Source organism: Chiloscyllium plagiosum, unplaced genomic scaffold (assembly GCF_037043375.1).
Source record: "Chiloscyllium plagiosum isolate Xiang-an unplaced genomic scaffold, Cpla_swu_hap1 HiC_scaffold_19, whole genome shotgun sequence".
Lineage (NCBI taxonomy): Eukaryota > Metazoa > Chordata > Chondrichthyes > Orectolobiformes > Hemiscylliidae > Chiloscyllium > Chiloscyllium plagiosum.
Genome location: NW_028270157.1, coordinates 33,690,368 through 33,716,051, shown reverse-complemented (window position 1 = coordinate 33,716,051; position 25,684 = coordinate 33,690,368). Strand labels below are relative to the sequence as shown.

The window sequence follows — 25,684 nt, the reverse complement described above, 5'->3', positions numbered from 1 at the left end:
GAAACACTCCAGCCCCTGGCAACATCCTTATAAATGTTTTCTGAGCCCTTTCAAGTTTCACAACATCTTTCTTATAGCAGGGAGATCAGAACTGAACGCTATCTTTCAAAAGTGATCTAAATAATGTCCTGTATAGCAGCAACTTGACCTCCCAACTCCCAACTATATTCGATGCACGAACCAATAAAGGCAAGTGTACCAAATGTTTCCCTGCAATATTCCAAAAGGGAGTGGAAAGGTATTTTCATCCTGACCTAATGTAAGTTTCAGGTGATTTAACTCGCTGCACCAGAGTTAAAATATGTGTGGGGACTGGGTGAAAATTTAAACTCAACCTAGTAAGATGAGAATGAAATATTCAAGAAAAGTTACTTGCATGCATATTATCTCACACGGTAAACTGAACAATTGCAAGTTGGGACAGGGGCAGTGTCAGGGTGTGAGTGGGAAAGTTGTTCACAGTTTGGTTGGAGGAGCAGCAACAGAGAACAAATCTGTGAGCACATTTTCCTACAATCACAGATTCTGGCTCTCCTGTAGTCACTGCTCCAGCTGCTCTGCTCATCGGTTCCCTCCCTTCTGTTTTGCTGTTCCGCCAGTGACAGAATCTGTAATAGGAAGAACAGCTATGAGTATAAATGTCAGCAGCTATGAGTGTAAATGCTTGGAACAACTAAAGTAGAAGCAGATAAAGCAGAGGAGGAGGAGGAAACCTGTGATCGGAGGTCATGGAGAGGTTTTTCTCAATGACATGTCCAACTATTTGAGTAAACTCCAAGGTAGAGAGGAGAAGCAGGAAAACAGATAAGAGAAAAGAGGATGCTGCTGGACACCCTAAAATGAGGCAGAGAGCAAGGCCCAGGTAGGTGTGTTAACAGGGAATCTGTTTAAGGGCAACAGCCGGCAAAGTCCTGTTTCAGTTTCCCTGAGACCCTGTGAGTGGGGAGGCATTCTTTTTGTTTAAGTCTGTAAATTGATGATTGTATTTACATGGTGAACAGAGGCTTTCAAAAGGGAAGATAGCCTTAGTCTCAGCTGAAAGTTGAAGACAAATTCAAGATTAATGGTAATATGGAACCATTTTGCACACTTGTGAAGTTTAATGGAATAAACCTACCCTTAAGATCCATGTGGATTCTTATTGCTCCATCAGAGTGTGCCTGATCTGTTGACTCAATTCCTAAGTATTGTAATGTCTTCTCCAAACTCTGCAATATGCCTACTGTAAGTTGAGTAAACAGATGGAAGCCAATTTGATAAAATATTGTTAATATATCAGTACTTCATGCTGACATTGTCAGTAGTTGACAGTGTGGTGCTGGAAAAGCACAGCAGGTCAAGCAGCTTCAGAGGAGCAGGAGAATCGATGTTTCGGGCACAAGCCTTTCATCAGGAATGAAGGGCCATTCCTGATGAATGGCTTATTCCCAAAACATTGATTCTCCTGCTCCTCGGATGCTGCCTGACCTGCTGTGCTTTTCCAGCACCACACTCTCAACTCTAATCTCCAACATCTGCAGTCCTCATTTTCTCCTCCCTGTCATTGTCAGTAGTTGGTTCTTCATATTCATCGTCTCTCTCTCTCTCTTTCTGAAATTAGCACCTATTCCTCCTCCCAACCCCCAATTAGAAAATAACATGCAAAAGCCAAAAATGTAGACCCCAAAAATGATGACGTAGCCCTTGCCAAAATTCAATTTTATTTCTCAAAAAAGAGCATAAAAATATTATTTTGACTCTTGTTCTGCACACATGTAATTTTGGATACAAAAATAGTCCCCAATATTTTTAGTGGCTTAAGTGATTTGTCCCTTGTACTTTACCTTGTATTCTACCTTGCAATCTGTGCAATAATCCCTCTTTGCATGAGGAAAGATTCATGATAGATCTCATTCTGTACCTATGATTATACCATCAGATATAGGAGCAGCATTAGATCTTTCAGCTTATTGAGCCTGTTCCACCATTTGGTCATGGCTGATTATGTTACTCAATGCCATTCCTCTGCCTTCCCCCTGTAACCCTTGATCCCCTTAATAATCAAAAACTTATTTATCGCTATCTCTATCTTAAGTACATTCAAAGACTTGGCCTCCACAGCCTTCTATGGCCATTCCACCGATCAACCACCCTCTGGCTGAAGAAATTCATCATGCCTGTTCTAAAGGGTTGACTCTTCACTTTGAGGCTGTGCCCTCGAGTCCTAGTCTGTCCTACTCCTAGAAACATCTTCTCCATGTCCACTTGATTCAGGGCTTTCAGTATTCTGTAATGTTCAATCAGATCCCCTCATCCTTCTAAATTCCATTGAGTACAGATGCACAGTTGTTAACTACACCTCATATTGAAAGTCCTTCATCCCCAGGATCATTTTTGTACATCTCCTCAACCCAGAGAATAAGACTTCTCCTTACCTCTGCCTTAAATGGCTGACTTCTCATTTTTAAACAAAGATCCATAGTTCAATATTCACCCTTCTGTCATGTTCCTCTCAGAATCTTGAATACTTTAATCAAGTCACCTTTCACACTTTTAAACTCCAAAAGATACAAACCTAGCCTGTCTACCATTATTCATAAGATAACTCACCCATTCCATGTATTAGTCTCGTGAATCTTCTCTGTCCTTTCTCTAAAGTCTTTCCATCTTTCCTTCAGGGTTAGAACATAGAACATAGAAGAATACAGCACAGTACAGGCCCTTCGGCCCTCGATGTTGCGCCGATCCAAGCCCACCTAACCTACACTAGCCCACTATCCTCCATATGCCTATCCAATGCCCGCTTAAATGCCCATAATGAGGGAGAGTCCACCACTGCTGCTGGCAGAGCATTCCATGAACTCACGACTCGCTGAGTAAAGAACCTACCCCTAACATCTGTCCTATACCTACCACCCCTTAATTTAAAGCTATGCCCCCTCGTAATAGCTGACTCCATACGTGGAAAAAGATTCTCACTGTCAACCCTATCTAAAACCCCTAATCATCTTGTACACCTCTATCAAGTCACCCCTAAACCTTCTTTTCTCCAATGAAAACAACCCCAAGTGCCTCAGCCTTTCCTCATACGATCTTCCTACCATACCAGGCAACATCCTGGTAAACCTCCTCTGCACCCGTTCCAGTGCCTCCACATCCTTCCTATAGTATGGCGACCAAAACTGCACACAATACTCCAGATGTGGCCGCACCAGAGTCTTATACAACTGCAACATGACCTCAGGACTCCGGAACTCAATTCCTCTACCAATAAAAGCCAGTACGCCATATGCCTTCTTCACCGCACTATTTACCTGGGTGGCAACTTTCAAAGATCTGTGTACATGGACACCAAGATCCCTCTGCTCATCCACACTACAAAGTATCCGACCATTAGCCCAGTACCCCATCTTTTTGTTATTCTTACCAAAGTGAATCACCTCACACTTGGCTACATTGAACTCCATTTGCCACCTTACTGCCCAGCTCTGCAGCTTATCTATATCCCGCTGTAACCTGCCACATCCTTCCTCACTGTCTACAACTCCTCCGACTTTCGTATCATCCGCAAACTTGCTCACCCAACCTTCTAACCCCTCCTCCAGGTCATTTATAAAAATGACAAACAGCAATGGTCCCAAAACAGATCCTTGCGGAACACCGCTAGTGACGGCACTCCAAGATGAACCTTTGCCATCAACTACTACCCTCTGTCTTCTTCCAGCCAGCCAACTCCTAATCCAAACCTCCAACTCACCCTCAATGCCATACCTCCGTATTTTTTGCGGTAGTCTACCATGGGGAACCTTATCAAACGCCTTACTAAAATCCATATACACCACATCTACTGCTTTCCCCTCGTCCACCTCCTTAGTCACCTTCTCAAAGAATTCAATAAGGTTGGTGAGGCACAACCTGCCCTTCACAAATCCATGCTGATTATCCTTGATCACATTATTCCTATCCAGATGTTCATAAATCCTATCCCTTACAATTCTCTCTAAGACTTTGCCCACAACAGAAGTGAGACTCACCGGCCTATAGTTACTAGGGTTATCCCTACTCCCCTTCTTGAACAAGGGAACCACATTTGCTAGCCTCCAATCTTCTGGCACTACTCCTGTAGACAACGAGGACATAAAAATCAAGGCCAATAGCTCTGCAATCTCCTCCCTTGCTTCCCAGAGAATCCTAGGATAAATGCCATCAGGCCCAGGGGACTTATCTATTTTCACCCTTTCCAGAATTTCCAACACCTCTTCTCTACATACCTCAAAGCCATCCATTCTACTTAATTGTGACTCAGAATTCACATCGACAACAATGTCCTGTTCCTGAGTGAATACTGACGAAAAGTATTCATTCAGTGTCTCCCCAATCTCTTCAGCCTCCACACGCAACTTCCCACTACTATCCTTGACTGGACCTATTCCTACCCTAGTCATTCATTTATTCCTGTCATACCTATAGAAAGCCTTAGGGTTTTCCCTAATCCGACCAACTAAGGACCTTTCATGTCCCCTCCTTGTTGCTCTTAGCTCTCTCTTCAGATCCTTCCTGGCTACCTTCTAACTCTCAATCGCCCCAATTGAACCTTCACGCCTCATCTTTACATAGGCCGCCCTCTTCCATTTAACAAGGGATTCCAATTCCTTATTAAACCACGGCTCCCTCACACGACCCTTTCCTCCCTGCCTGACAGGTACATACTTATCAAGGACACTCAATAGTTGCTCCTTGAACAAGCTCCACATATCAATTACGCCCTTGCCTTGAAGCTTACTTTTCCAAGCTACACATCCTAAGTCATGCCTCACCGCATCATAATTTCCCTGCCCCCAGCTATAACTCTTGCCCTGTAGTGCACACTTATCCCTCTCCATCACTAGAGTAAAAGTCACCGAATTGTGGTCACTGTCCCCAAAGTGCTCACCTACCTCTAATTCTTAGGTTAGGTAGTGGCCTAGTGGTATTACCACTAGACTATTAATCCAGAGACCCAAGTAATGTTCTGGGGACCTAGGTTTGAATCAATATTATTTGAATTCCATAATAACCTGGAAATGAGAGTTTAATGATGACCATGAAGCATCACTAGTTGTCAAAGGAAAACCCAACTGGTTCACAAATATCCTTTAGAGAAAGAAATCTGCCCTTCTTACCTTTTGTGACATACATGTAACTCCAGCAATGTGTTTGACTCTTCACTGCCCTCTCTAGGCAATTAGGGATGGGCAATAAATGCTGGCCAGCCAGTGATGCCCACATCCCACTCTTGAGTTTTAAAAGAAAATACTGTACACAGTATTCCAGATGCAGTCCTTTTTTAATGTTCATTCATGGGATGACAGAGTCAATGACTAGGCCAGCATTTATTACCCATCCCTAATTGGTTAAGAGTCAACCACATTGCTGTGGGTCTGGAGTCACATGTAGGGCAGACCAGGTAAAGATGGCAGTCTCCTTCCCTAAAGGACATTAGTGAACCAGATGGGTCTCACTATACCTGATATGTAATCTTCTTAATTTTGTATTCAATTACCCTCACTATAAGCAATAATATTCTATTTAACTTTTCTAACAGCTTGCTATACCTGCATACTAACATTTTATCATTTGTGCACTTGATGTCCAGATTCCTAGCATCGCTGATCTCTGCAAGCTTCCAATATTGCATTTTCACACATTGAACTACTCAATTGTTCATTGATGTATCAATAGACTGTAGTGAAATCAGAAAGTGAAGTTTGAGATTATTTTATTTTGAGATTGGAAAATCACCCGTGTAACATTTTTCATTATGTAGTATATAAATTCTAATGGAGTTGGAAAGGAGTTTTATATAATCTTTGATAGCAATGTGCCATCTTCAACCATATGGTTAATGTACAGTAGGCCTTTTTATTGAGGTTTCTTTGAGGTGACCCACCCACTCAACAAAGGTTTATTGAGGCATGATTCAGTTTCTTGTCATAAAGATGAGTCATGACATTTATTCAGAATGAAATATTGGAGGTGCAGGAGAGCAAAAACATTTTTGTTTAGTTTGGTGCACACACATTCTTTCACAGGGTCAAATGAATAAGAAATGTGTACTTGGAAGGAGATGTGTGCATTTTCAGTGTGGTTTATACCTCAAAGACACATTGACTTGTCATTTTCACATTTCCTGAAAAGGTGGTGGATGGAGGAGGCAGAAACTATTATGAATCACTTGAAAGCTGTATCAGCAACCTTTTATCTTTATTTTCATATTCCAGCAGAAAACCCCAGTTAAGTAACCGTGACTGTAAATTTGAATTGGGAGCTACAAAAGCACCATCTCTGTATTAGTAACACAGCTTCTTCTGTGGGGGAAATCTTAACATTGTCCTTCCAGGATAGCAGACAAGAGAGAGATGAGGGGAAAGTGAAGTTCTTAAAATGAAGAACCCAACCTGCTGCAAATATGCCAACTTTTGATGGAGTTGGTTTGCCCCATGCTAGTAACTTCCTCCGGAGAGGTGGATCGTAATGTTAATGTGTTAATGAGATTGTGTGCCATGGACTTCAGGAGCTATTTGAATTTAATGATCACAGGCCTGGTTTCCCAGGGTTCTGAGACTGCAGCATCTGAAGGAAGCTGAGAACTGTTTGCTGCAATATTTAAATGCAATCCCAACACTACTTGTGAAGTCCTTCTCCACCCCACACTCAGCCCTCACAAGAAAAACTAACCTGCGCAATTCTGTCTTTCTCTTCACCTGGTGTCTACACACCCATGTCATAGCTGAATGTTGAATCAAAATCTGCGTCTCTTTCTATATAACCTCCTCCTTCTCCAGGATTGTTGCTGTCCCTCTGGTCTTTTTCCATCCTTCTTTCAGTCTGCCTGTCCTTTTCACCTTTCAACCTATTTTTGTTTTTTTTTGTATCCCTTGATATCTTTCTTTCCTGCTGTCTTTTCTTTCCAGTGATCACTTTCCCCACCTCTGCCTAACTATCGTACTCTTGCCGAGGTTATTTCTCTCCCATAATTTCCTTCTCCCCACAATCTATTTCTCTCTATTAACCTACACTAACGCTCTTGGTATTGCTTTTCTCTCTCCATCAGCTATCACGCTCTCTGCCTACGACTGGTTATTGCTGCTATCCTCTTTCACTCCATCACTAGACCTGGCCATTGCTCCCTCTCCCCTACATGATCTGCACCACCATAATTATCATTCCCTCTCTGCTACTATCAAACTCTTTTCACCTCTACCTACTCCTTCCTTCACTATGACCTTTCCTTCCCCCGGAGTGGGAAACATAATGGCTCCATTGCCCACTCAACTGCTTCCTCTACCCCACAATCTTCCCCTCTCTTCCCAAAGTGATCAGCCTTTTTCTCACTGCCTCATCCCCATTTTCACTACATTTCTCACTTCACTCGGGTTTCTGGCCTTCCCACTAAATAATTGACCACTTCTCATTTGGCTAGTTACCCATAGGAAACAGAAATAAAGAATCAAATGAGTTCCTGCCATTAAATTAAATTCAGTTGGATCTCCATATGGGCATAATCCCTGTCCACACTTGCTGAGTCCTCACTTCGTCCTCCTTTGGATCAATACTAGATATCAAAGGCTGTGTTTTTATAGATGGAGGAGATTAAGGGTTTTCATCTTTTCTCAAGGTAACTAAAAATGATGGTGATTTCTTATGATTCCAGTTGTAAAGGACTGATAGCAATTAAACAAAGGGGGCAGCTGAAATCAAGCAATGAAAAACTGGCCAGCTGTTAGCCTTTGAAAAATAATGCAGTAAATCCCAGAAGCAAGTTTCCACCTGTAAACTATGTAAAGATTGGTACATTTGTCACTCTGCAAGCTGAAAATTGATCTGTTGTGATGGTAACGTTTGTACAAATGATTGTGGCATAGGATTTAAATAAAGGATGTTATGGTTTTCTCTGAGGAATTTGGATAGATTCATTTAAGCTGTTAGACTTGAGCTTCTGTTAGGTGAAGCTTTACCTGGGCTATTGACGTTGGATTATGTTATACAGGTTTAGTTGGCTGTGACCCACAGATAAAGTTGCTGGCATTTGACAAAACAAGTCATTGAAAAGCCCCAGTGTTGTGTAATATTAAAAGCTGAAATACACTTAAAATGTACAAAGGAGACAGGGGATCATTGAATTCAAGTGTTGGTTAACAGCTAACACAGAAAATGCTACAAATTTGATGTAGCAATTCAAGGACTATTTTACAGAATTCTTAATCTGTAAATAATCTGGATTCAGCACTTCAAATCCGATTCAAACAACTTGGGAGTTAAAATTCAATTAGCTAAATTAAATGTTGAATAAAAAGCTATTAGTAGTGATGATGATCATGGAAGTCTACAAGTGATTTGGTTCACCAGTAAATTTTTTGGTCCAGGCTACATGTGACTCCAGATCCACAGTGATTGAAGTGATTCTGAACGACCATCTGAAGTGTAAAATACTGTTCAGTAAAACAAGAAAATAAAGCTGGGTGCCACTTGGAATTGACCCAGACACACTATCTTGAATTCTTCCTGAAAAAGAAAATAACTTGCTTCTAAACTCAACTTTGGTGTTTTCTGGGCTGAATTAAGAAAACACTTGCTCAATCCTAGACTCCTGAACTGAAAACCAAGCCAGTGATCATTGATGATTACCCTACCTGTCATAAGCTCAGCAATATAAATATCTTTATATTAATGTTACAAGGATGTGTAGTCATCTCCTTTCTAACAAAATGCTGGCTTTAGTCTTTTTTGAAAGAAAACCATTACCAAGCTCACCAACATCTGTCTGACTCAAAATGACATTAAACATAAATTTTGCACCGTTCATCACAGAATAGCTGCCAGCCTTAGTTTGCATCAATTGGTGTATAAATCAACACAAGAGAAAAACTTTGATGTCATCATTGCTTCTCTACTGCTTCCATTTGCATCTCACTGTTGTGCTGAAGACTTGTACACCAGAACTAGTTGCACCATTAGCCACACTGTCCAATACATCTACAACACAGGCCTCCACTGCCCTTTGATGTGAAGGGCAGTGTTTATCACTGGCCACCCGGGTGTTTTCCTATCTTCCTGGTGGTGGAATTTGAATAAAGATTCGTGCACTTTGTGTCTTTCACTGTGTCTCACACCTGCACACACACACACCATGGGTGCTGGGGATAAAATAAGCACTACCGCACTTAGGTGGTAGTGTGAAAAAAAAAGAAAAAAAAACAACACAGGCCTCGAGCTAAAAAAAGTGGAGAACTGCACAAGTTTATCCTGTTTTCAAAAAGCAGGATCTGGTCAACTACTACCTGGTAAGTCTGCCCCTAATCATCAATAAAGTGATGGAAGGTATCATTGACCATATAGACATTTTCTAAACAGTCTGTACAGAGATGGTGTTACACACCTCCACAGCAGGTGGGACTTAAACCTGGGTCTCCTGGCTCAGTGTACTACCACTGCACCACAAGAGCCTTATCATCAATAGTTCAATGGAGCAAGGCTCACTCTCCACTGCTTTATGTAGATTCCACCAGGAGCACTGAGCTCCAGACTTTATCACAACTTTGTTTCAAATAAAGATTAAAAAAAAGCTTAATTCCAGACTAGAGGTAAGAGTGACTGCCCAAGACATCAAGGTTGCATTTTACCGAGTGTGCAGCAAGTGAGGGAGAATCAGGACAAGTTTCCATTGGTTGGAGTCATTTCTAGAACAATAGAAGATAATTGTTGGAGGTCAGTCATATCAGATCCCGAAATCACTGCATAAGTTCCTCAGTGTAGTGATCCATCTCACGCCATCTTCAGTTCCTACAGCAAAGGTTTTCATTAGGTCAGAATAAGGAATGTTTGCTGACTACCCAATATCCAGTTTCATTCACACCTCCTCACATTATTACAGGAGCAAAGATGTTGGAAATCTGCAATCAAAACAGGAAATGACAAAAATTTAAAACAGGTCTGGCAGCATCCATGGAGAGAGAAAACAGAGTTAACACTTCAGATTGCCAGCTTTTCATCAGAACTGAGGGGGAATACAGAAAAAGAGCAAAAGGCAGGACTGTAGCAAGATGGAAAGTACATGTGACTCATTCTTAAAGGAGTAGGGCTAGGAAGTTACAAGAATCAAAGATGTGTCTTTTACAGAAGTTGTGACCTCGTGCAATGTTCCAGAGAAGCTCACATAACTTTGACAAACAGCACCGCATCTTTCGATTAACAGTTCAGTTTTCTGAACTCATTGAATTTAGCAACTTCAGATCATAATCATGACGGCACTTTGTTTCCTTTTATCTTTGCTAATTTTGTTTCCTCTTCTCGCTCTTTATCACTCTTTTGGAAGGCAGCTATTCATGATTCTTTCATTCACTCCTCCACATGTATTTCCATTTGTGACATTATCACTTTCTATTGGCCTGTCATCATCAACCCTTCTGTCATTTAATCATTTCTGCTTTCCATCGAGCCAAGACCTTCTCTTTTGTTCTTTTTTCCACCCTGTCTTTTTCTATGTACTTAAAACGTATTACATTTCTAAATGTTTCTGGTTTCCTTCATGTACCAAAGTGCTATTTGTTGCTATGCAGCGCAACCCCGAGACAACAGCAAGTAAGATTAACACACAGGGCCAAGCAGAGTTCATCTCCAACAAGACAGCACTGTAACCACAATTAAATCCCCAACAATTAACATCCTTAGAGTTGCCACTGACCAGGAACTTAACTGAAACAGCACATGATACTGTGGCGACAAGAGCAGCTCAGAGGCTTGGTATTCTGTGACAAGTGAGTCACTTTCTGTTTCCTCCACTCCTTTCCACCAAGTCAGGACTGTGATAGAATACTCTCCATATGCCTAGATGAGTACAACACCCACAACTTTCAGGAAGCCTAGCACCATCTAGGACAACACAGCATGCATGATTCACATCTAACTGAAAGGTTTCAGTCTCTCCACCACTGACTGCTTTGGCAGTACAATATACCACCCACAAGGTGCACTACAATAACTCCACAAGGCTCCATCAACAACACCTCCCAGTCTTTTCACTGTGTCCTTCTAGGGGATAGTGATAGCAGACATAGGAGAACAGAGAATACCTCCGCTTCTTAGTTCTCTTATGAAGTCACGCATTATCCTGGCTTGGAACAATATTGTAATTTTTTCATTATCAAAGTCTGCAGCTCACTTTTGATATAACTGTGGTAGTACCTGTATCACATGGACTGTAGCAGTCCAAGAAGGTGATTCACCACCACCTTCTCGAGAACTTGGGCTTGGACAATGATTGCTGGCCTTGCCAGTAAAGCTTCCATCAAATCGGCAACTAAAAGTTGACATATTCTTACACATATTCTACTCATCTTAAATCAAAGTTGCTCAATTTAAATGATCTGATAATCCAATTAATTTAAGTACTTGCCAGTTTATGTTGTCTGCATTGCTTAATTCAGCTTTTTAGGTAGCTTTTTAAACCAAGTAACAAGTCCAATTTATGGAAAGTAGAGTGTACACTGCAGATCAGACCGCAGCTATCTCAGGGGACCAAAAAACAGGTTCCTGATTTGGCTAGAACCTTGCCTACATTCCATTGTTTATGTTTCAAATTTCCAATGTTTGCGTTTTTGTTGTTTGTCAAGAGCATTAGACAGATGTTTTGGATGGAAAATAGGAGGCTTTTATGATTCAACTCTTCTCTCAATACTTTGATTTTGTGCTTACAACAAAAAACATAAATCAGTTTCGACAGAAGCTCCTGCAAACTAAAATTTGTATTCTTTTTCATGACCATGCTTGAATTAGCATGTTATGAGATTATTAGTTACTTTCTGGATATGGTACGTAATTTACTGGATATCGCAAAGGATGCCTACCTAGTTCATCCTCACTTTCATAAAGTCATACAGTCATAGAGATGTACAGCATGGAAACAGACCCTTAGGCCCAACTCGTCCATGCTGACCAGATATCCTAACCTAAGCTCACTACATTTGTCAGCATTTGGCCCATATCCCTCTAAACCTTTCCTATTCATATGCCTTTTAATGCTGTAATTGTACCAGCCTCCACCACTTCCTCTGGTAGCTCAATCCATACATGCATCACCATCTACACAAAGAAGTTGCCCTTTAGGTCCCTTTTATATCTTTCCCCTCTCACCCTGAACCTATGCCCTCTAGTTCTCGATGTCCCCCATCCCAGGGAAAATACCTTGTCTAAAGATAGGAAACATTTCCAAGTTAATCCAAGTCAGAAAAACAGACACAGCAAGTTACAGAGAACAAAATATTTGGGGAAAAGAAGATTGAATCAATCCATAAAAACCCTGTATATTTTATAGGAATTAGTAAGCAGCAAAACGCTTACAACTACAAATTACAATTCTCTACAGGACAGAAAGAGGTCCCTTGGCCCACCAAGCCTGCGCCAATTCCTAAATTACACATTTAGCTGGAGCAATCTTTCTTCTGTAGGCCTTTATAATGGTGCATTTATATGGATTTTTTTTTAAGGCAAAGCTAAAGACCCATGAATAATCTCCAGACCTAGATAAATCAGAAATATCTAGAGTGTGAGCTATCAGAAAATAACAATACAGTGATGGGGATACTTCTTCCATCAAATCTTCTCTATTATGTCTAGATCTCTTATACCATCCAATTTTTATTTTGTAACCTTTCCTAATTTGTCTAGCTGTTGGAACTAGCCCTGAAGTAATTTCCGAGCTAAATTCAATAACCAGTGAACCAACCTGAGACTTGCAGAAAACTGAATTCTAGTGATTATTCTGAAATTTTCAAAAGATTATGCCTGTTTTTAACTTGAGCTATTTTAAACAGGTTTGTACATGACATACATCTCCCAAGCGGTCAATGCCGATGATTATGCTCCTCCTCTTGCTGCAATGACTCTTATCTGAATGTGCTTCAATTTCTTTCTTGCTCATGTTTTTTTCCTCACTTCACTCCAAAGGTGTGTACGATATTCACCTCAACTCATGATGAGTTAGCAAGTTCCACATTCTAACTATTCTCTGGGTAAAGAGGTTTTGTGTTTCTTATTTTAGCCCCTTATATGAGACTAGACCAAGTGGAATATCATCTCTGATCTACCATGTTAAATGCATTTGCTGTTTTAAAGGCGTCTTCCATACCACCCCTCAGCCTTGTCTATTCTAGAGAAAAGGGGGCTCATCTAATACAAACTTTCCTGATAGTTAGCATCTCTCAGTTGTTGTTAGCCATTTTCATTCATTCAGTGGTGCTGCTGTATCCTTTGTCATATGTTGTCGAGATCTGTCCAGATAACATGAAGAGAGCAGTTTCCCTCTTTGTTGCAGGCAGATGTAAACAAGCTCGAGACTTTCACAGAAAAAAGTGAGAAACAGTAAGCCTATATCGATCAGCCCTTGACATTCAGTTGTGTTACCGTCATGGAGTACTCCACTATCAACAATTGACCAGAAATTCAACTAGATTCGCCAGGTCAGGTCAGAGGCTAGGAGTACTACAGCAAGTATCTCACCTCCTGACTCCCCCAAGCCTGTCCATAATCGACAAGGCAGAAGTCAGGAGTGTGATAGAAAACTCCTCACTTGTCTGGATGAGTGCAGCTCCAACAACACTCAAAAAGCTTGAGACCATCCAGGAAAGAACAGCTTACTTGATTGGCACCATATTCACAAATAACCACTCTCTCCACCACCGATGCTCAATAGCAGCAGTGTATACCATCTACAAAATGCATTGCAGAAATTCACCAAAGGTCCTTAGACAGCAACTTCCAGCCAAACACATGACCACTTCCATCTAGAAGGAATTGTGGCTGTACAGGACATTGGTTAGGCCACTGTTGGAATATTGCGTACAATTCTGGTCTCCTTCCTATTGGAAAGATGTTGTGAAACTTGAAAGGGTTCAGAAAAGATTTACAAGGATGTTGCCAGGGTTGGAGGATATGAGCTATAGGGAGAGGCTGAACAGGCTGGGGCTGTTTTCCCTGGAGCGTCAGAAGCTGAGGGGTGACCTTAATAAGGTTTACAAAATTATGAGGGGCATGGATAGGATAAATAGACAAAGCCTTTTACCTGGGGTCGGGGAGTCCAGAACTAGAGGGCATAGGTTTAGGGTGAGAGGGGAAAGATATATAAAAGAGACCTAAGGGGCAACTTTTTCACACTGAGGATGGTACGTGTATGGAATGTGCTGCCAGAGGAAGTGGTGGAGGCTGGTATAATTGCAACATTTAAAAGGCATTTGGATGGGTATATGAATAGGAAGGGTTTGGAGGGGTCTGAAGTAGCATATTAGTTGAATATTTCAGTTGATTCAAATCACAGCAGTTAAGGTTAAGGACTGCCTTGTTTTTTTTGACTTGCAAAGACAATGCTATGTGACACATTTTATAGTAGTTATTTTTCTACTGCCATCCAGATGCCTCAGAGCAACATTGCTTATTTAAATATTTAACAGGAAAATCAGGTCTCCTACCGCTAACGGGTGGTAAATCATCAAGGCGCTGTTAATTTACATTATTTTGTATGGTTGGTTTCCTGGCCCTTTATGACATGATTTCTGAGAATTTAAATGTTTTCCGGACTGGCTACTGGACTTGTTACAGAATTTCTACTAACCAATTGAACATGAATTGCAGATATAACAGTTGGCTAACATTCTGAGCTATTTTAGATCATCTCACCAAAGGATAAATCCTAAAATGATCCAAAATTAAGAAGATATATTTACACATTAAATCCAGCAACCTCTAAAAATGAGCAGGTAGTGGTTGGGAAGTTAATGATGCAGTTAGTACTTTTGCCTCACATAGTCCACTTCTAATTAGCCTATAATTTAGGTTATACTGCAAACTGTGACATAATCCACGGCAAACGATTTTTTTTTCTATCCAGTAAATAATGACTAATTCTGGTATGAGGAGGTGGATTGTTCTACTCCATGACCTTCCCATTTTCTCCACTTCCTTACAGGAGTATTGAGAATATTTTGGACGAAAGCAGCATTAAATGACATTAATTCCCTAATTCTCGGTCTATAAGCTTTCAATATCTTTGTTCTAATTCATGGCTCAACAGTCCTCTGGCCCTCTATCTCAGATGGCTGCTAAACAGTCTAGTTTGCAACTGGCTAACAGTGTGGGGCACCTTGTTTTATTGCTGCTGTGTTGGGCACCTGGCTCTGTATGCTAATGAACCCATCCCAATATACTCCTGATACCCAATACAGTCATAGAGTCATAGAGATGTACAGCATGGAAACTGACCCTTCGGTCCAACCCGTCCATGCCGACCAGATATCCCAACCCAATCTAGTCCCACCTGCCAGCACCCAGCCCGTATCCCTCCAAACCCTTCCTATTCATATACCCACCCAAATGCCTTTTAAATGTTGCAATTGTACCAGCCTCCACTACTTCCACTGGCACCCCATTCCATATACGTACCAACCTCTGTGTGAAAACATTGCCCCTTAGGTCTCTTTTATATCTTTCCCCTCTCACCCTAAACCTATGCCCTCTAGTTCTGGACTCCAATTGTGAAGGAAGAATCTCGAGCCAGTTTATTCATCCACTTATTCATCCAGGGAAATATTCCAGGTGTATATTTTGATTCACATGGCATAGAAACATGGACCTTCAACCCACCATCAAATACCAGACAACATTAATCCCATTTATCTATGTTTGGCACATAGCCTGTTATGCCCTGGCATTTTAAGTGCTCATCCAGATGCTTCTTAAATGTTGCTAGAGTATCTGTCTCCACCACTCCCTGGGTAAAAAGACTTTTCCACAGATTGCTTCTAAACCACTTACTCTTCACCTTAAACTGATGCTCTCTGGTCTTAGGCAGATTTATCATGGGGAAAAGGTTCTCATGACCTACCTTGTATATGCCTCCCATAATTTTTGTATCTCTCAATCAGATCCCCCCTCAGCCTCCTCTGCTCCAAAGAAAACAAATCCAGCCTATCTCCTCATTACCTAGATTTTTCATCCCAGGCAACATCCTGGTGAATCTCCAATGCATCAGTGCAATCATTCTTCCAATAGTGAGGTGACCAGAACTGCACAATATTCCATCTGTGGCTTAACTAACTATTGAAATAGTTGTAGCAATATTTCCTTGCTGCTATTTTCTATGCCCAGCTAATGAAGGCAAGCATCCAAATGTGTTCTTCACCACCTTATCCATCTGTGCTGACACCTTCAGGGGTCTAGCAAATTGTACACCAATGTCTCTCTGTTCTCAGTACTCCCTAGGTACCTACCATTCATTGTGTATAGCATTCATTGGACGTTCCAATAATGCATCACCTCACACTTGTAAGGATTAAATGCCATTTGCCACTGTTCTGCCCAATGTACGCCTGATCAATATCAGTCTGCATCCTCCTTACTATCAGCAACACCACCAATTTTTATGTCACCTGCCTACTTACTAATTATACCTTCTACATTTGCATCCAAGTCATTAATGGACATAAAAAACAACAAGGATCCCAGCACCTTTTCTTGTGGTACATGACTGGTCACAGACTTCCAATTACAAGAAAAAAACCTTCATCACACTTTGCTGCCAATTTGCAAGCCAATTTTGAATCCAGTTTGCCAAATTGCCTTGGGTCCCATGATCTGTTATCTTTTTGGACAGCTTTCCATGCATGATCTTATCAGAGGCCTTTCTGAAGTCCATGTAGATCACATCAACTGCACTATATTGTTTAGTCATCTTTTCAAAAAGCTCAAATCAATTAGTCAAACAGGATCTATCTCCAACAAATCCATGCTGATCAGTCCCTGCTATTCCATATATTGATTAATCCTGTCCCTCAGATTTTTTCCAATAATTTTCCAAACATCAGACCAACTGGTCTGCAATTACCAGGCCTATCCTGACTGCCCTTTTGAGCAAAGGACCCATCTTATCTCCAAATTCTATTCACTCTTTTGTCAGTAAGTGTGGAATCTTCCCTTCACAGATTTTACATTCAAAAGACTTTTAGAATTTTTAATATTAATTTTATTCTATATCCACTGAAGGTACATTGATTCAGCGTTTCACTCGACAATTAAAAATCAAATATATGCATTTGGAATAGTGCAAGGAACACCCAAGCCTTCAGGTTAAACAAATCTTGATGTAACAGTAAAATTAGAAATGCTCCATCAGCAAATTTTACCATTTAAAAGTGAAGGAACACAACAGAGACTGATAACTTGGAATAGATTTATTCTAAAAGTAATTGGCAGGGGATTTAAATCTATCACGATTTACAGCACAGAAAACCTGTGGTGTGGAGAGGTTTTAAAGATTTGACGTCTTTATAGTGGTTGAACTTCATTCCTGATTATTGGATCACAAATAATTGCCACAATGTTTTTCCTTTTACTGGATTAAAACTGACTGGAAAATCTATATTTTGAAAAATTCTGTAGCTGCAGTTTCAGCTGAACTATCGATTGATAGGGTATTGCTAGTGGCTGGGACATCACCTCGATTTTGTTATCTCACATGGCCTCTCAATTCCAATCATGTCAGTCACAGACAAGGCCATCTCTGATCAATTATGTGGACACCTCCGTACTCACGTGCCCTTCCACTGCCAGCTTTCTTTCGCATCCGTGCTTAGAAAACATATTTCCCTTCTTTTTGGCCCTTCATTTTGACGCAACAACTCTCGAACTTACCATCTGCTCAGTCGCTTCCTCACCCCTGCCTTTTGTGTTCTTGTCCCCCAGTACCCTTAATTTCTTCCACTTTAGCCATTGATCCTGTATGGCCCAGGTTTGCACATCGAGATATTTTAAAACTCACAGCCAGCACAGTGGTTCAGTGGTTAGCACTGCTGCCTCACAGTGCCAGGTTTGATTCCAGCCTTGGGCAACTGTCTATGTGGAGTTTGCACATTCTCCCTGTGCGTGTGTGGGTTTCCACCCCAATCCAAATATGTACAGGTTAAGTGGATTGGCCATGTTAAATTGCCTATAGCGTTCAGAGATACGTAGGTTAGGTGCATTATTCAGGGGAATTGTAGACTAATAGGGGAATGGGTCTAGGTGGGATTCTCTTCGGATGGTCGGGGATGGACTTGGGCCAAAATTTCCACACTGTAGGGATTCTATGAAAACTATTAATTGTTTTGATAGAGAAACATTTCCACTGGTAAGTGTAAATAACTGAGGATGCAGAGTTAAGATAATTGCCAAAAAAAAATTGAGATACAAGTTCAGGGTTTTGTGCAATGGATTGTTTTGAACAAGAATACCCTGCCTGAAATGGTGGTGGATGCATAAATAGTAACTTCCAAATTAAAATATATCTCTTTGACCAATCAATTGATCATTTGTTGTAATATCTCATTGTACAATGGGGTGGCTGCTGTGAGTTGCTAAGTTACTGTGTATTCATACCTGTGATATGGGTTTTGCCTACATGGCCAACATTTATTGCCCATTGGTCTCAAATTGGTACTGTGAGTTAGCTGTGCTGTTAGGACGGGAGTTCTGGGAACTTGATCAAGCAGTGATGAAGAATTGGTGGTAGATTTCCAAGTTACTTTCAGCAAATTAGCCTTTGTTAATACTTACTTTTGGTGAATGGCTGAGAGAGTGAATTCACGTTTTTTGGAACCATGAGTTGATCTTATTTTCTATTTCTGGGAATATTAATTTTAATTAAGTACATACAAATTTACAAAACATATTATATCATTAAGGATTATTTGAGATACTCATGCAGTTAAGAGTGAACACTTGTTCATAGGAAAACATGGATCACAATATAGAAGTCTGTCTTTTTCACCCATCCTTCAGTTCTCTCTTGGCACTGAGGCCAGCACTTACACTGAGATGCCTTCTTGGTCTACATCAGCTGAGTAAGCACAGACTTATAACTGCAGCAGAAGCTTTCCTGGGTCACATGCTTCAATCCCACAGTGCAAAGTCTTTCTGCTGAGCTAGTTGTTAGTAGTTTTTGAAAAATTGACTTGCTGGTTTTGTCACGATCACACTTAAATTGTGATGACTCACATTCTTAATTTGGAGATGCCGGTATTGGACTGGGGTGTACAAAGTTAAAAATCACACCAACACCATGTTATAGTCCAACAGGTTTATTTGGAAGCACTAGCTTTCAGAGCACTGCTCCTTCATCAGTTGGTTGTGGAATATAAGATCGTAAGACACAGAATTTATAACAAAAGTTTACAGTGTGATATCCAGGTCTTTTTCAATATTTAATTTCAGTTACATCGCACTGTAAACTTTTGCTATAAATTCTGTGTCTTATGATCTTATTCTCCACAACCACCTGATGAAGGAGCAGCAGTGCGTAAGCTAGTGCTTCCAAATAAACCTGTTGGGCTATAACCTGGCATTGTGTGATTTTTAACTATGTTTTTAATGTCTCTGGAAGCAAAGTTCTGTTTTACTTGTTGGAATCTAGTGTCTTCTCAAGTTTTAATAACATGCAAAGTCTTTTACCATTGGAATTCAAATGTATTGATGAGTTGAATTTGCGGCCAGTTGTTATAATTGTCTGTCTTGTTGATTTGACTGTAGTAAGACCTTCTTAATCTTTTTAATTACAGATGATTGAAGGAGAGCAACAGGAAAGAATTGCTTTCTTATTCCCGCAATTAGTTTTTGTGAGAGCATTTTCTCTGATTTGGATTTTAGTGCCACCTTTATTAATACTGACACATTAATCCCGAAATTGCATAACAAATTGATTTAACTCCTGCCAACTCAGTTTTGCCCAGTATTTAAAAAAATTGCCAATTTTATTTCCAGAGCAGGCTGTTCATTCTGACATAAGCTTTCAGGACAATCCTGGCATGATAAATTAACCTAAGATCTTTGCAAGTTCTAATTGGGATCAACCACATGAATTGTTTTCATCAATAACCAAATTAAAAGCTGTTAGTCAAATTGTATTGCTGTGTATTAGCTTTCTAAATGACTGTTATTTCATTCTGTTGTAAGACTTAATGAAATTAGTTGATTTGTGTGCAACCTTATGCAGATCAGTAGACACAAATATGATTTTGAACAGCAAGCACAGTTGTGTTTCATGAGTCAGTAGCCTATGTTATCAGTGGCATTATAAATAAAATCCACAAAACCACTGATCAGTTCCTTGGGGAAATTACTAAGACAAGTGAAAGCATTTCTTTGATAATTCCAAGATAATAACAAACCACATCATCCACTCAAACATCAGACCTTAGGAGAAGTGGTATTTATTTTTTTTTGTTCTGTTGATTACAACAGCAAAATGACAGTAGACTAATGGCAGAAAAATGAGTCTTTTGTAACTCAAACCACACGGAAGGAATTGGACTAAAATGAAATTTCTTCATGCTCCTTTTCAACAATCTCCAGCAGTAAACCACGTGTATTCAAAAAGTGGCATTATCAATACTTACAATGTATTAACATCAATCTTTTAAGAAATAAATTCCTGTTACAGTTTTCAAAATGTATACATAGTTTTTGTGAAGCAAGAATTACATTATATAAAGTGTTAAAACCATAATGCGTTTTTTGTAAATTTGTATGCACTTAATTAAAATTAATATTCCAGGAGGGAAGGTTTTTGATCTTCTGTCTCAATTTGACTCAATTCCCAAACTTCTTGGTCTAATTCTGCAAAATCATGGGATGTTGTCTTCTGTAGACTTCACATATAACTGCACCTGTTGGGTGCCCATCCATGTAAATCAGCTCCTAGTTGTTTAGAGACTGCACACAATAGTGTCTATGTTTAAAGTAACTGCTTGTGGATTTAAAGTATGTTACGAAAGATCAAGGGGCATTTCTACACCACTTTAATGGCACATTATTCCATTCCAATACAGAATCTACTAGATTTCATTGCCTGTGTACATAGAATTGTTAGAGCTTTATCTACAGAAATAAAAAAAAAAGATGATTGCCTCTCTGGTGACATACTGAATGACGTTACCACCACATCAAGATCTTAGTCATACAATTTTCAATCTGTGTCTGTGATATTAACTGACCTTCACTGCAGTAACTTGAACATAGCTATAAGTTCAATGATCTTGCAGCAAGAAAGGAGAAATCTCCTTGTTTTCCGGTCCGTAATTTCTATCCCGTGCTACCTGCTGGAAAATGTGCAATATGCTTGTTAAATATGTAGAGCATAGCATTTCACTGTTATGCTAACCTCATTCAGTCATCCAACTATCCCATTTCCAACTAACTTGGAATGCAGCCTGAGGTATGATTGGTGCTGTGAGTTGCTGAAGGGCTGGCTTGTGCCTAGAAAATCCCAAGTCAGGAAGAGAAGATGTCTTCCAGATGAATGTTGTTAGCTATCTTTGATAACTTTATCCATGAGTACCCACGGAGTTTGCACATTCTCCCTGTGTCTGTGTGAATTTCCTCCAGGTGCTCCGGTTTCCTCCCACGATTCAAAGATGTGCAGGTTAGGTGAATTAGCCATGCTAAATTGCCCATTGTGTTCAGGGATATATAGGTTTGGTGCATTAGTTAGGGAAAATGTAGAGTGTTAGGGTAGGGGAATAGGTCTGGGTGGGTTACACTTCGGAGGGTCAGTGTGGACTTGTTGGACCGAAGGGCCTATTTCCACACTGGAGGGATTCTATGATTCTATAAAGTGAGTATTTTTGATCACATGATGTTAATCACCAAGGAGGATGTCTAACTTAGTCTTTCTGCATCGAACAGAAGCATACCAACAGCTATTTGTTGTTTATTCTTCTTCTTCCATTCAAGCATCATGAGGTGAATTGTGTTCCCCTGCCACCTCTGTGATTGAGATCAGCTAATCAGCTAAGACCAGCAACCTTTTTGTTATGTATGGATTGTCTAATCTTAACCAGTTTAGCTATCAGGGAACTGCTGATTTTGTTATGAGCGTCGTATCAGTTTTCAGTAACCACTAATATTAAATATGTTACAAAATATAATTAATCTTACCTTTTTGTCTTGCAGTTGATGGCACTTTCAACAATGAATCATCAATCAAGCATTTCTTTTCTTTTGATAATCTTTGGGAGTTTGATGGCACAACAAAGCAATGGAGAGTGTGGCCCTACAGAAAAGTATGCGGATCTGAACTTAAAAGTGCAGTACAACTTTTTGAACTTCACTTCAGAAACTTTGATACAGAACTTAGTCCTTCACAATCAGCATATATATATCGGGGCAATAAATACAATATATGTTGTGAATAGTAACTTAGAAAAGCTTTCTGAATTCAAAACCGGTCCTGTATTGGAATCCCTGAAATGTTCACCATGTGGCACCTGTGAGAATAATGAAACAAGCTCTGACCGTGTGTGGAGAAACAACACAAACATGGTTTTACTTATAGAAACATTTTATGGAGATCAACTCATACATTGTGGCAGCACCAGAAATGGTGTTTGCTTTCTCCACAATCTCCAACATGATAATCCTGCCAATATTTCAAACAACGTCCAGTGTTTGTATTCACGATTTAACAACGAACCCAACAAGTGTCCCGATTGCATTGCCAGCCCACTCGGTACAAAAGTGTTGATGATAGAACAGGATGGATTTCTGAAGTTGTATACAGGAGCGACACTGAGTTCTGCACCTCTGGCCTTCCAATTACATTCAATGTCTTTAAAAAGGTTGAAAGAATCTGAAGATGGTTTTCAATTTCTTACTGACCATTCCTATATGGATGTTAGTCCAAAATTTAGGGATGCTTATCCTATTAAATATCTCTATGCTTTTGAAAGTGGGGACTATGTTTATTTTTTAACTGTGCAACATGAATCTTTGAGCACACAGGCATCTCACACCAAAATTATTCGCTTGAGGAGGTCAGATCCTTATTTACATTCTTATATGGAAATGCCAATGGAATGTATTATCAGTGAAAGGCGAAAAAAGAGATCTTCAAATATTGAAGTCTTCAACATCTTGCAGGCAGCATTTGTAACTAAACCAGGTGCAGATTTTGCTGATCAGTTAGGAGTTTCTGTGGAAGATGATGTACTTTTTGCAGTATTTGCACAAAGTAGACCTGAGTCTTCCAAAACTACCAATAAATCAGCTGTGTGTGCATTTTCTGTGAAATACATCAATCAATTATTTGAGAATTTCATTGACAAGTGTTGTAGAAGAGGTCTCTCAAAAGGTCTTCACCATTTTTACAACGGTGCTGACAGATACTGTGTCAATAAGGTAAGAGAGCTAAACTGATATTAAATTGCGGGTTTAAACTCTAGTTATGATACACTATAAGTCGGTTTACTTTTTCTTAAAATGCAATAGTGACTTGAATGATTTTAGTGCACCGGTCCTTTTTTCCTGTGGGTTACTTTTTTGATAAATTTGATCAGATGAATTTCAGGAATCCATTTGTTCACGGCAACAGATAAGTTATCTTTTTTCTCTAATGACGTGGGATTACAAAGTATGAAAGACTCTAAGCAGTGTTATTTTGCAAATGCTTAAGGGTATTTTTACCCAGTGTATTTTCAACTAATTAACACTTCTATTAGGATGACAGAGGAACATTGGCCATGGATAAAATATTATGTGTAGACAGTATCTCAGTTCCTTGCCAAGAATCATCATTTCAAAATGTGGGAGAATAGAAATGTGTAAGAACAGAAACGAGAGTTAAGCAAGTACCATTTACTAAGAGATCATATCCTTCAAACAATACTTTGGTCAAGTATTCTCTAATTGTTTTATCAACAAATAAAAGTCAACGCTCGCCCTCCCCATTTTTTCAAATGTTTCTATAAGCATCATATTCCAAAAATTCAGAGTCTACTACACTCTTGTTAAAATCTAACCTTTTTTTTACCTCTTGTTGCAGAGCCTGTGACATTCACTTTATCAGTTCATCTTCACGTCTTATGTTTGCTCTGCACAAATTAACTGCTTTGTTTCCCTACATTACAGCAGTGACTACACTTCAAAAGTATCTCAGTGGCAGTAAAGTCCTTTGGGAATGTCTTGGAGTCATGTAAAGATTTATGTAAATGAAACCCCTTGTTCTTTCCCTAACATTTCACAATTATCAGCCTCACTCCTCTTCATCTAGCCAGGTGCTTTTTGAATTTGGTTAGCCTATTCCTGAGTGCATTCAGTTCCTTTCTTTTTGGTGGCATCTGAAAACTTGGGAAAATGTTGCTTTTATTCACTTATGAAGTCACTTATGTGCATTTGTAAACAGCAACAGCCTCAGTATTGAACCCTGAGGCATCTAATTACCTCCTTCTATTTCTTCCATCTCCATATATAACTACCTTTTTGGTTACTCTGCTTAAGCTCACTATTGATCTAACATTTCAGCAGCACTCCACCTATGCTGTGCTTTGCAGCATTATGAATCAATCTCCCATGCGACACTATATTAGCAGTTTAACTAAAGTATCAATAAACACAATCCATTAGTAGTACTGATGCTTTCTTGAGAAAACTACAACATTTTGCAAAATATCTTAAAGGAAAGAGTGATGTATGTACACTTGTAATGCGGTTTATGCCTCCATAGATAGTTAACAGGTTTGAAGAAAAGACATGCAATTTTTAATCTAATTTAAAGCAAACTGTCAACTTATACCTCAACTGCTGAGTATTTTGTAATGGATTTTTAAAAATTCCAATTCTAACTAATGCATAGGTTTTCACTGAAAAAAGTGCCTTGATCAGCCTTTGTGGGCACGTGCACATTGTAAAAGAGACCCTGCCAATTACATTAGTCAGCCGAGGTGGGAAAAATGGATTCGTCAGTGGGAGTGTGGCTAATTCTGGTGAGCGAGTAAGTGCATTGAGGAAACAAGCTCATTTGCATTTTGTTGCACCACTTTGGATGTTTTATTGAGCAGTTCTGTTGGCATTGAATTAGCTGATCTACTATCTCTGCAGTGTCAGATTTGAGCTTTTTTCCTTTGAATTCCACACAGATATGCATTTCTTTAACTGGAAATGGCTAAAGGATTATCAGTTGTTAGGACCCTCATAAGTTTAACATGACTGCTTCCATCGGAATAAAAATAAATCCTAAGCTGCATAGTGCAGCCATTTTATTTTGCATGAAAGACCGTTGGCATGTTTGATTAGCTATTTGATCCAAATGCTGCCTCAGCAACAACCTGCTTTTACCTTGAATGAAATAATAAAAAAGCAATAATTTCTTGGTCAACGTTGTTCTATTTCCTGACTTAAACCACCGAAGATAAATGTTATGTCACATTTCACTTTTTTTTAGAATATTCTCTTGCTCAAGTTTTATTCTTAACTCAAATTTGGTCATAACATGAATATCTTATCTGGAATGTAAGCACTAGCAATTTTTTTTAAACTATTGATTAAAATCCTTTAAATTTTTTTTGACAAACCAGAATGTGGGCTTTGAATTCATTAAGCCTGTGAGTATATCCATATCTCTTTGTTTAATTACACAAATTGACATAGCAAATTGATTTCTGCCTGTAATGGCACTTGCATCGTGATAGACTGTGTCCCTTATGAGCTCAGATTAGTGTCTGGTAATGGTTGGTATTGATTTGTCTCGACTATGATGGTCTAGATGAAGCAAATTCCACAAGCATTGTGCAAAGAAAGAAAGCTGATTATCTTAACAGAGTACTTTAATATTTATTTAAACACCAAACAATTCTACTGATGTATTTTAATT

At 39.6% G+C, this 25,684-nt stretch overlaps 1 protein-coding gene across 2 annotated transcripts in view; it reads left to right on the top strand.

Annotated features, from left to right (window-relative positions):
* met (MET proto-oncogene, receptor tyrosine kinase) overlaps window positions 1-25,684 on the top strand; it is a 124,303-nt gene that overhangs the window by 15,397 nt on the left and 83,222 nt on the right. For both annotated transcript variants that reach the window (XM_087997204.1, XM_043709570.2), the window contains exon 2: window positions 21,991-23,214. In XM_087997204.1, coding sequence (XP_087853330.1) covers window positions 21,994-23,214 — 1,221 coding nt within the window. In that variant the 5' untranslated portion in view covers window positions 21,991-21,993. The remainder of the gene's footprint in view (window positions 1-21,990; window positions 23,215-25,684) is intronic.